The sequence below is a fragment of the Lissotriton vulgaris genome, chromosome 4_1 (genome assembly GCF_964263255.1).
Source record: "Lissotriton vulgaris chromosome 4_1, aLisVul1.2, whole genome shotgun sequence".
Classification (NCBI taxonomy): domain Eukaryota; kingdom Metazoa; phylum Chordata; class Amphibia; order Caudata; family Salamandridae; genus Lissotriton; species Lissotriton vulgaris.
Window position 1 is genome coordinate 1,580,117,485 of NC_141691.1, and position 12,722 is coordinate 1,580,130,206.

A 12,722-nucleotide genomic window follows, 5' to 3' on the forward strand; every position below is an offset into this window, starting at 1 on the left:
CTGGCCGATAAGATGACATCCACCACATCGTGTGGGAGAAAAAAGGAATTCAGGTTGCCCGGTTCAATCTCCAGACATGAAGGTGTAAGGTCTGGAGGTGGGGGGGTAGAACCTGCCCTCCATCTGGGAGAGGAGATCTGCCCTGTGAGGGAGACGGAGCGGAGGGCACGAGGAGAGGTGGAGAAGATCTGTGTACCACACCCTTCTTGGCCAATCCAGGGCGATCAATATAACTTGGGCCCGGTCTTGGCGAATCTTCCTCAGAACCTGTTGAATCAAGGGTATGGGAGGAAACGCGTAATGGAGTGTCGAGTCCAAACTCAACTGAAACGCGTCCCCCAGTGCTCCCTGCATCGGATACCGGAGGCTGCAGAATGACGGGCAGTGAGCGTTCTCATGAGTGGCAAACCGGTCCGCCTGAGGAGTTCCCCATGTCCGAAAGACATAACGAACTACCTCTGGATGGAGCCTCCACTCGTGGTCGGCAGAGAACTGCCGACTGAGATTGTCCGCACGTACGTTCAGAACCCCGGCCAGATGATTTGCCATCAGACAAATCTGATGGTCCTGAACCCAGGACCAGAGACGCAGAGCCTCTCTGCAGAGACACCGCGACCCCACTCCTCCCTGCTTGTTGATATACCACATTGCGGTCGTGTTGTCCGTCAGGACTTGAACTGACTGTCCGCGAAGGGAAGGGAGGAAGGCCCTGAGTGCTAAACGTATGGCCCGCAACTCCAGAAGGTTGATGTGAAGCAACCTTTCCTCTGGAGACCAAAGACCCTTGACCTCTAGATCCCCCAGATGAGCACCCCACCCTAGAATGGATACATCCGTTATCACTGTGGCCACCGATGGAGGCGATGAAAGGGCTTTCCTTGTGACAGATTGCCTTCCACGCTTTACCAAGACATATCCGCTGCAGTTTCTTCGGAGATCCTCACTGACTCCATGAGATCTCTGTTGTGTTTATACCACTGCTTGCGGAGGCACCACTGGAGTGCCCTCATGTGCCAGCGTGCATGGTTGACCAACAGAAAGCAGGAAGCCATCAGACCGAGCAGACGAAGGACCTTCTGGACTGGAACAACCGCTCCGTTGTGAAATAAAGGAATCATTTCCTGTATGTCGCGAATCCTTTGAGGAGGGGGGAATGCACGACACACAGTAGTGTCCAGTACCGCACCTATGAACAGGTTGCGCTGGGAAGGCACCAGGTGAGATTTGGGAACATTTATCGAGAAACCCAACCTGTGTAACAACTGAGTTGTCTCTTGCAGATGATGGAGCACTATCTCTGGAGATTCTGCTTTGATCAGCCAATCGTCCAGATAAGGGAATACAGGAATCCCTGACCTTCTGAGATGTGCAGCCACCACAGCCATCACCTTGGGAAAGACTCGAGGCGCAGTAGTAAGTCCAAACAGAGGACCGCAAACTGGTAGTGTTGCGCTCCACCGTAAAACGGAGATACTTCCTGTGCGACTTCAGGATGGGATGTGGAAATAAGCATCCTGTAAGTCGATCGACACCATCCAGTCTTCTTCCGTCAGCGCTTGAAGAAGCTTCGCAAGAGTGAGCATCTTGAACTTCTCCTGTTTGAGATAGAGGTTCAAAAAGGATTGGATGAAGTCTGTCATCCTTCTTTGGGATCAGGAAATACCGGGAGTAGCACCCCTGACCCCTCTCCTGCTCCGGAACCACCTCTATCGCACCTTTTCTGAACAGTGCCAGGACTTCTTCCTGCAAGAGCAACAGGTGGTCCTCCGAGCAAAAACCTTGGCAAGGACGGTAATTGGGAGGGAACTCCCGAAAGGGGAGAGCATACCCATTCTCTATGAGATTGAGAACCCAAAGATCTGATGTAACCGATTCCCAATCCCGTAGAAAATAAGTAAGCCGAACCCCTAGAGGACCCGCATGATCCGGAATGGCGGATCTAGGGCTGCTTTGCTGTTGTAGGTGGGGGGGGGGGGGTGGGTAGTAGAGGAGGAGGAGGCTTGACGTCCATGAGCACGACCCCTTGGTCTACCTCTATAGGACTTGTACAAAGGATTTTGCTGCTGCTGCTGCTTATTGGAACGAAAATTAGATCTTCCAAAACCCCTGTACTTCTTAGCGAAAGAGCCTCTTGTCTGTAAGCCCAAAGACCTTGCTGTCGCTCTGCTATCTTTAAACCTTTCCAAGGCGGTATCCGCTTTCTTCACGAAAAGGCCAGTGCCATCAAAAGGTAAATCCATCAGAGCAGCCTGAACATCAGCTGAAAACTCGGAAGTCTTTAACCAAGCAGCTCTTCTAGTGGCGATTGAAGACCCCATGATCCTAGCCACTGAATCTGCAGTGTCCACGCCACTCTGTATAACCTGACGGGCTGCAGTCTGCGTGTCAGACAAAACCTCACTAAAGTTCCTCCTATCCTCCTCAGGAAGCTTAGATGATAGCTGCTTAACTGTGTCCATCAAAGAATGAACATATCTGCCCAGCAGACAAGTGGCATTCGTCGATTTCAGGGCCATACTAGCTGACGAAAACACCTTTTTAGCATTCTGGTCCTGCTTTTTAGAGACCTTATCTCCAGGAACCTGGGGTAAAAAGGATCTCCAGGTGCCACTCTATAGCGTCTTGCAACTGATCTTGACACCGCAGGAGCAGTAAGAGGCCTATTCCAGACTTCCAATATAGGTTCAGTAAGGGCCTCAGTAAAATGGAAGAGTTGGCTCAACCACAGATGACGGAGAATGGAGTACCTCAGTAAGGATGTTGGACTTTTATTCCACAGATGGTAAAGTTAGATTCAAAAGATCTGCAGCCTTCTTAATCACTACATGGTAGAGAACCACATCCCTAGAAGGAGCATCAGATACCGTAGGTAACCCCCATTCCGGTAAAAGCTGCAGACCACTTGCATCATGCAGATCTTCAAAGTAGTCATCTTGATCCTGAAGTTTACCTTCCTCTACCTCAGGCTCCTCATAATCCTTTTCCTCCATAAGGCGCTGAGCTCTCTGCCTCGACCATTCATACCGAACCGATGTCGCCGGATTCGGTAACGACTCCAACTGAGTCAGGGCCGGCGTCGAATGAGGAGCTGGAACAGCCAGAGTATTGGAAGCTGGAACCGGCGTCTAACCTTTATTTAGATCCCGACGTTGCTCCGGAGCCGGCGAAGCCGTGAGCGGAGTCGACGACCTCGGTGGCGCCGAGCTATGCCAAGGTGAAATCGGCGTCGGCATAAATGCTAGAAAAGGCGCCGGAGCATAAGCTTGAGGCACACACAGGTTTAATGACAATGGATCCATGGGACCAGCCAGTGCACCAGAGGGGCACATTGCTCTCGCATAAACGCCATACATGGAGTTAAGAAAATGCGAAGGGTCCTGACCTGGACCAGGAAACTGAGGGTACAAACCCACTGGCTGCTCCTGATGAGGTTGTACCGGATTCGACTCTTCCTGTTCCTCATACTCCTCGGGTTGATGCACCGGAATCGCCAAACCCTGAGGAACGTCAACTTCCTCTTCATCATGTACCGAAGACTGGTACGGTTCCGGAGACAGATACAATCTGGGATTCGGAGTTGGCTCTCGAGACTGCAAAGGCGAGGCTTCACCCTCAGGCTTACGAGCTGGAGAGGGAGACAACGTATCCTTACGATGTCTTCGTGAAGACTACTTCTTCGAGTCCGACTCCCTGCCGGAATGGTGTTTCGAATTGTGCTTCTTCCTCTTAAGTTTCTTCTTCGAGGAACCCGAAGCAGACTTTGAAGCAGACTCCGATCAGCACCTCGACCTCGTCCTCGCCTTCGGTCTCGAGCGTCTTGATCTTGACCTCGAAGTCCTCTTGGCATCCTTACCCTTTATCCTGGCAAGAAGGAGTTTCGCCTCACGTTCTCGAAGAGCCTTCAGATTCATCTTTGAACAGGAACGACAGCCCTTGACGTCGTGATCCAAGCCCAGACACCATAAGCAGTCACCATGAGGATCGGTAATAGACATCATCCTGGCACACGAACCGCACTGCTTAAAGCCTGTCTTCTTCGATGACATCTCGACGGAAGACAGCAACTCCAACAGATCCAAAGAAAAACACAATAGCAACAAAGTTACTATCTGTAACACAGAAGATCCCAAAAAACTGTTAGCATCGACGACGCAGAAAAAAGGGAACTGATGTCATCACGCCGACGTAACAAAAAAGGGGGTGGTGATGAACAGAGTGTCTGAATTAAGCAGACCACTCTTACCCAGTCAAGAGATCAGGGCTTGATCCATCACCGTTATTTAGCTCACTGCATCACCCCAGTTCAGAACCTGGCTATATGCAAATTAGTCTGACCCAGTGCCTCATGGGAACAGGGCAGACCAAACTACCAAGCCAATTCTTCACCGGAAAGGAGACAAGCTTCCGGGGACCTGTTTCTGGCAGTAGGACTAATAAGGAGTTGGTGACGTCAGAAGGAGTCGCGTGCGATGCCGTGCTCCTATGACGTCATCCACGCCGGCGTGCTACAAAAGAATTTTCCGAACGTTGCTGACGCAGGGGGATATTCACAAGGTGAGGAATCCACTGGCAGATGTATCTATCAGAAACATGAATACTTAGGAGGTTCATCAGATTATGAACAAATGTATTGTTTTAATCAATATGGTCACCATTATTTGCACAAATCTGCAAACCCTAGAAATGTTTTACTTATAATCAATGGGAACATGGTACGACGCCACCAAAGGGTAGCTCAAACACTTTATGAAAAATTTCCATACTTCTCAGGTTTTAATGTCACAAATCCAGTAACATTTTACTTTAAAAATGTTAAGACAGGCATGAAAAGTATGTTTACTAATACTAAGCAAATGTATTCTGCGGCCTTTTATGCTCTATTTTCCACATTAGGTTTTGACTTTTGGAAAGACAACATTGAGACAAAAACTGTCTTGGGCACAAAAGACTGGCAGGTGCAAGGTTTAGAAGCCTTATTCAGAGCCTGCATCATCCCAGAACAAATAATGTTCTTAAATGAAACTGTTTAACAGACATCTTGTCTTGGCGTGGCTAAGATAAAAGGCTTAAACTGTCCATACCCAAGCCCACACCTCATAGTAATAGAACTACAGATGAGGAGGTAGACGTAAATTATATTTTACAACAAAACTGAACTAATCCTGATTGGAAAAAATGCTTAATCTAGCCCACAGACACGAATAACTGTCAAGAGAGACTCCTGAACAAGACACAAGGGTGTACAGTAACTAGGCCAGATCCAAATTATATCCAGAGACAACATCCAGGGATACAAACAACTTACAGTTTAGGAAAACTGTGCCTTGAGGGGCTACAAAAATCTGCACTCCCAGATATAAAACAACACTTAACCTTACTTAAATATGGCATTGACTTTAGACTTCTTACTAGGACCTCGCAAACAACGTCATAAACGTTTCATATACGCTGGTATTTACGCTGCTTATAATGAAGTATGGAAAGTCACGCAAATGGAAACTGCAGAACGAATACGAGAAATTGATTGTATTAATTTAGAGAAAGCTCTCTCTGTAGTTGACAATGGGTTAACAAATGTCATCCAGAATTTATTCTTTGGACAGCATTGTACCCTCTGCCATAGACATAAAGGAACAAGACTTACTCGTGTTACAACATGGACAGTCTCAATTGCGTTCTATAATGCTGCTAGGCTGGACGTTACAAAACCTCTGTTCAGGCTATGTGCCTTGGCGTCTCATCAACACCACGTCATTGTTTACTGGAATTAACCTTACAGATAAACAAATCTCTTTGGCACAGAGGAGAGCAGACTATACGGTGCTGAGCATAGAAAAACTGGAAAGATTACCATTAACCGTTTGAGAAATCAGCCGTGGAATGGAGAATACATGGCACCATCACAATACCAGTGACAATTTTCCAGTTTCAGTATTGCTTAAAACGCATACCAACAGAGTACATAAAGTCGATCTGGGATTTACCATACACACACAAATGTTGGAGTGGGGAAAAGGAAGTATTTCTTAATGGTAAAAATGGCAAAACCACATTGAGCAGTACACTTCTATGTCAGGGCATTAATTTACATGGAGCCTGTGATGGTTCTTTAACCAACTTATCGTGCCACCTGCAGGGTTCCCCGGCAGCAGTGATCGATCCAATTTTTAGGCAGCTTTCCAAAGGGAGCTACATAATGTTAAATGATGCCAGCAGTTGTCGAATGATGCCAGGAATAGCCTATCTCGTTAGTGTGTCAGCCAGGGTCACTTGCTGTATGCAAGTATTGTTTCCAAAAACTAAGACCGACGGGGAGTCGCCACTATGGCCTTCACTGAACATCTCTTCTATACGAATTGATACTTTAAGCAGAATGAAAGCCATTCTTTTTAAAAAAAACTGTGCCACAGACATCGTCCAGAGAGACGTATGATCTGCTACTTGCAAGGTCCTCTGCTGAGATACATGCCTTATTATCAAAAAACTGCCTCATATATTTTGCAGACATGTTAGGTCGTATCTTAAACATGTCTGATACCAGTGGTATTGTACATGTATTTAAGACTATTTTTTTGGGACTGTTATCACCCTTTGAAGTAGTCCTAGGCATTTTTCCAAACTTCGTGCACTCTGTGTTCGGCTGCCTGCCTCTCGTTTTGGGACTCGTAGCAGGGATACTAATTTTATTCCTCCTGTTCAGTTATGGCAAGTCAAGTCACCAGCGTTACCCAGATTACCATGGAGAACACTCTTCTGGCAATGCAGTATGGTGAGCGCATAACACAGATTCTTGGCTTGGCTCGTTTGAGAGATCTGAATACCACGTGGTTCCTATCATTCAGACCAATCTGGCAAGACTGCATCTTACCTGTTCTACGATGCTGGCTTTGTGGAGAGGAATGCGTGTTGGATATCTGTCTAACACTTCCATCAGCACTGCCAACGGATGTTGACTATTGGTTGGTTGGTTGGTTCGGTAACGGATAACGCATTGTGTTGCCCCCAACGGCTACCAATCCTGATGACGGCATTCATTGAGGTCTCACCGGCAATTCCAGCTGATGGTGAGATACGTGGACCAACAGGCACACACAGGTACCACCTACTGCGAACATTGCTAATGCGACTGACGGCGATGCTTCTAATCTGTGTTCGATTGATCTACTTAATGAAGTGGTTCAACTTTCACCTACTGTGGTAGACTATTTATTTGCCAGCTTAGAAGACTTAATGTTTTCTCCTGACACTGACAATAACTTTCGAAATTAGCACACAGCGTTCTATCAACTTTGAATTCGACCTTCATTTTTCAAAACAAATTAAAAAAAACTTCCAACTTTGGAACTCTATTTTTCTACGATTTGATTTGACTTTTTTCCAAAATTGAACTTTGGCACAAAGTAATCTGCTTAAAGTAGAACTATTCTTAGAGAACAAGAATTCTTTGAATACTTCCTAGAAACAATATTGACCTTATCGACTAACCAAAACAGTTTATATAGTCTGCTAAGGGATGGTTTCTACTTTTTTCTTCTGTATTTAAGAGCCATTTAATAAATGTAATTTGTATAATTCATTCAGCTAGCATTGCCAATATCATACTTTATGCTTGAATTGAAATCATTTCTTTTAAATGTGTACTGTACAAATGCTCATTTTATGTGTACAACCATTTTACAAAAGCTTTTTATGCATTTTTGGGTGGGATTGTAATCACATGCTTTAGATCTGTTTTAGTGCTTACATTTTAGTAATGTCGAACATAATAAAGTGGAGTGGGTGTTGTATAGCATTTTAGGACCCTAGTGTAATTTTTCCGATTCATGCTCTTATATAGGTATAAATCACCATGTCCTTATATAGGCATATTTATTTATTTTATTTATTGGATTTGTAAGGCGCTCAGCTACCCAAAAAGGGTTTCCCGGCGCCTTAGCGGACAGAGAGCAAGAAACGATGGCAGTAAGCTGGAGTTACTGATCAAAAAGCCAGGACTTAAGAGTTTTACAGAATAAATAAACTCATGGAGTTTTCAAAGAACAGACTCTTTGATGACGTTATGATGTCCACCTTTACGTCAAACTCGGCACCTTCAAGGTATAAATATGCCAACACTTGCTCAAGCAAATATTCAGTGGTTAAGAGCCGTTAGACTATCTACTTACTAGACGCATCTCGCTACAGCAAGTGCCGAAGGAAGCCAACCCTCCAGCAGACGCACAGAGAGAAGCTGTCTTTTCTCTTGCCGAGAAATCCAGCTCCAGTGTTTCCAAGCTCCCCTTGCGGGGTGTTGGGAAATTCGAGTCCTGAGGCTGACCTCATTTAGTCTAAACCAAGGTATGGAGCTGATTAGACCCTAAGAGAAATCTTGGATAGATTCTTGGCAAAAGAATACTAAACTTATGCTACACCACACTTACTTTCCTCGTACTAGACTTAGGTTAGGTACATCGGGGTAGGCGTATTTTAGAAGCACTAGTTGAGTACTTTTAGTCTATTTCTGTATGTATTTTATGGCTTAGAAACCATACCATGCTTTAACAGTATTATTTTATAATACTCTTCTTGCTGTACGCATTATACTTTACAGCCAGTCTTACGATTGTAGCAATTAATTTAGTCTACATGAGAAAGAAGACTGTTCAATAAATACTTTTATTGAAAACGCCCGTCTCTCTATTTTCCTGCACCTCTGGTGAAACGAAGCATGCACGAATGACTGAGTAAAATATCTATCTATTGTTTCCACGACTCTGAAGATCAGTTTTATCCTGGGGAAACAAAGTGGTCATGTTTATGCGGTTGTCAGAAACGAATCCCTTCTTGTAAATTCGAGAAAGTTTCTAGTGACCTCTGAGCTAGCTGGCACTCACAAATTAAGTCTAATATATTCGATAGAGACCTAGTAGAAATAAGTCCTACGTCACATCTATAGGATATATTATTCCAATGCGCAGAGCCTATTGGGAATATAGGAACTACACTACTGTCTTTGACCTCGTACAGTTCTCCCCTGTCTTTCGGCTAGGTTTGCGGTATTGAAATAGAGCATACATAATTAAATGTGGACCGATGCTTCGAACACTCCAAGGAAAACCATTGTTTTTTGTTCGTTAGACACAGATGTTTGTACTCAAAAGTGACTTTTCAAGATCTAAGAACATTTAATAATAACTGACTAGAGCAACAGAGAATGCCTTCCCTGCTCAATGCTCAATCAGGAATATGAAGGCCGAGGTTTAATTTCACCTTCTACATTTTATTATATTTCAAAGCCTTGAGTTGCCAAACTGATATAGGTTTGTACTTACATTTGTGGTTATTGTAGGAAACCTTGAAAATCCTGTTTACTCCAGTAATCATTACTGTAACTGTAAATGTATCACATTTAGTTCTGTACTAGTTATTTACTGTAACAGTAATGTATCTTATTTAACTCTCTACTATGGTCAGTGACCGTGTGAGATCTTTCTGGGACAAAAAGTCAATAAAATATAATAACTGAAGGTATGGAACTAGCTGGGTGCAGAACCAATCCTCATATTGGGCACAAATGTGTTACTCCAGCATCTACTCTTCATTTCCAAGTAAAGTTGGAAGAAATTAGTCGAGGAATGTAACCCAGCTAGGGTTGGAAGGAGAGTGAGACCCGGGCTATGCTGCTAGAACAATTAACAGCAAAAGGCACACAATTTATGGAAAGAATGCAGAACAAATCAAAACATTGACCCAGAGTCAAGAGATCTGGGTTAAATCCATCATTCTTTTGCTCACCATGCCACCCCAGTCTAGAAAAATGAAGGCATCAATGTATTCAAGGCAAACAGTACAGTACAAATGCCCATAAAGGAAAAAAACAACCACAGTAGCCCCCCCCACCCCTTGATTATTAGCCCACAATTTAAGATTATCTGGCACATTGCTTAATGTAATTTGGAAGTGACCAATAGTGATTGGGTTTTGGTACACTGTCTAAGAGTATCATTTTAATAGGTTATCTACTTATGCTATCACTGCATATTGTAAGAACTAAAATCTACTCAATGTATGCATGTCAGAACCCTACATTTGGCTGCATTTGGGAGCATAATGTTTACTGGCCTGGGACATTTTTTGGTCTTAGGTCCCTAGGTAAGCAAGAAGGACTAACAGCTAGGTCCAACTCACATTTCTGGAGTGAAGAGTAAATACACTTGTTATTCTATGTATACACCTCTAGCAGTGTATAAGTAGATACACCGAGTCAGTGAATATTGAAACTGTAGTTGATTATGTATGTATGGTGTGTTAAAGGTTATTTCAACCCTTTATCCCTCAATTCTGCCAGTTGCAAGAGCAGTAGATGGGAGGTGTAACTAGTAATCTATTAAAGAAGGTAAACTTCACAACAAATCTACATTACGAATTATGTCTAAGTAGGTCCACTTTCAGAAATGTGCCTAGTGATAAGAAAACAGAAAAATCAAAAGGTTCAATTTACTAGACATGACTAATAAGCACAAGAGAAAAAGTAGAGAAATGAACTTACCATTCGTTAATCTATCAAAAAGAAAGACATTAAAATTCCATTTTTCAATTTTCTCCAACATAAACTAAAAACAAAAAAATACAGTTAATAATCACATAAAGTTACATTTTCCATCAGCATTAGTTCCAACTGAGGCCAGGTAGTTCAGCCAATCTTTTACATTATCACAATCAAATAATAGTCAAATATTATATAGAAGTTACTTACCTCTGGTACACTCCTTCTGGTAGATACTCTATCCAATCACAGGTTCCTCAACTTAGAATCCTTCCCAGGAGCCAGGCCGGATCTAGAAAACTTTTCATCAGCAGTAGCTAGAGCAGTGCAGCTCCGCTTTAGCTCCGTAAGTGATGAGTGGACACATATGCGCCAATACTGCGTGATGTCACTTTCTTTCTTTTTCCCTTTCTGCACCCTTAGACACAGAGCGAGAAGTACTGGTGGTAATGTGTACAGAGCACTAAGATGAGGCCTTTTCAGTTATTAAAAAGAGCCCACTTAACAGAATAGGGAGATTGTTGGGCAGCGGGGAATCTGTGGTTAGAATATCCACCAGAAAAAGCATTACTGAAGGAAAGTAGCTTGTTTACTAACTGTAGATAACTCAACTTAAAAGATGCAAAAGCATTACCTCCCTAGATGGAAGGTCTGTGACATGCACAATGTGTTCTGCAGGACTGAGCAGGCAAAGTGGACATGGGGGTCAAGGTAGTAGTGCTTCATAAATGTGTGCACTGTACCCATGTTGCAGCATACCAAATGCCATGGACAAGCACTACACAGTGGTAGCAGCTTTAGCCTTGAAAGTATGGGCTTTCAGACCTTCCCAGGGCAGTTTCTTAGCCAGAGTGCAACAGATCTACATGCAAAGGACCAGCAACCTCAACATGGTCCTCTTTTGCCCAGCCTTCTTGTTTCTTTGCTGAGGAGAACCCCAGAAAAAGCGGATTGTCCACATGGTGCTCCTTGGTATGATCACTGTAAAAGCATATGGCTCTTTTGTAGTTCAGTTGATGGAGCCCCTCCTCGTCAATAGTTTATGGGGAGCAAACAATGCAGGCAGGGTAAAAAATTGCCCCACGTGAAAGGGAGTCACAACTTTTAGCAAGAATGCTGCCAGAGTCCTCAGCACAAACTCGTAATGGAAAAAGTTAGTGTATGGGGGTTGCAATGAAACGGCCTCGAGTTCACTTATGTGACGAGCTGATGTAATCGCAAAGAGGAAGACCGTCTTTAAAGTCAGGAGCTCCAGAGAGCCGCTATGCATCAACTTGAAGGGCACATCCGTGATAAATGTCAAGATCAAATCACTGTCTCACTCTGGCATCACAATCTACTAGGGAGGGAACATGCGAGTCAAATCTTTAATAACTTTAATCACAACAGAAGATTTACACAAGGGTGGTTGGTCCAGTAAACATTGAAAGGCCTGACAATTTTTAATAATACCTACAGCAAGGCTGTGCCAAAGACAAAAAGACCAAGAACCACTGACAGTTTGGCAGGTAGGTACGAAAGGGGGTGGTGATGGACGGAGCATCTGAATCAATCAAACACTCACAACCTGTCAAAAGATCTGGGTTTAATCCATCACCGTTCTTTAGCCCACTCTGCCACCTCAGTTCAGACATGGCTATATGCAAATCAGTCTGACCCTGTGCCTCATGGGAACAGTCCAGCCCGAACTGCCAAGCCATGTCTTCCCTGGACCGGAAACAAGCTTCCGAGGACCGGTTTCTGGCATTCCAGCCATCTTCAGCCCGGCTTGCTTGAATCCAGTGGCAAAGTGAGCAAGGGACTCACGTCTGAGCATACCCTGCCACACTTTAATCACAACAGAAGATTTACACAAGGATGGTTGGTCCAGTAAACATTGAAAGGCCTGACAATTTTTTAATAATACCTACTGCAAGGCTGTGCCAAAGACTAAAAGACCAAGAACCACTGACAGTTTGGCAGGTAAACAGTTGGTCTTTCAGATTCAACACCAGCGCGCAAATTATTCCCAGAGCCTGGATTAAATGATATTTTGTGGAAGGTCGCCTAGCACGGGGATAAGTCCCACCACTTTGGATTAGCTGCCGCAATTAAATTTCCACGAGCGAAGGTGTAGATTGTTATGTTATGTTAAGTATATTTTTGAGCGCACAGCTGCCCCAGCGAAGGGGCGTCCCGGCGCTATATCTGAAAAGAA

General features: G+C 44.1%; 1 protein-coding gene across 1 annotated transcript in view; it reads right to left on the bottom strand.

Moving 5' to 3' along the window:
- PDE7A (phosphodiesterase 7A) overlaps positions 1–12,722 on the bottom strand; it is a 1,213,253-nt gene that overhangs the window by 772,224 nt on the left and 428,307 nt on the right. The window contains exon 6 of the mRNA XM_086965809.1: positions 10,529–10,592. Coding sequence (XP_086821935.1) covers positions 10,529–10,592 — 64 coding nt within the window. The remainder of the gene's footprint in view (positions 1–10,528; positions 10,593–12,722) is intronic.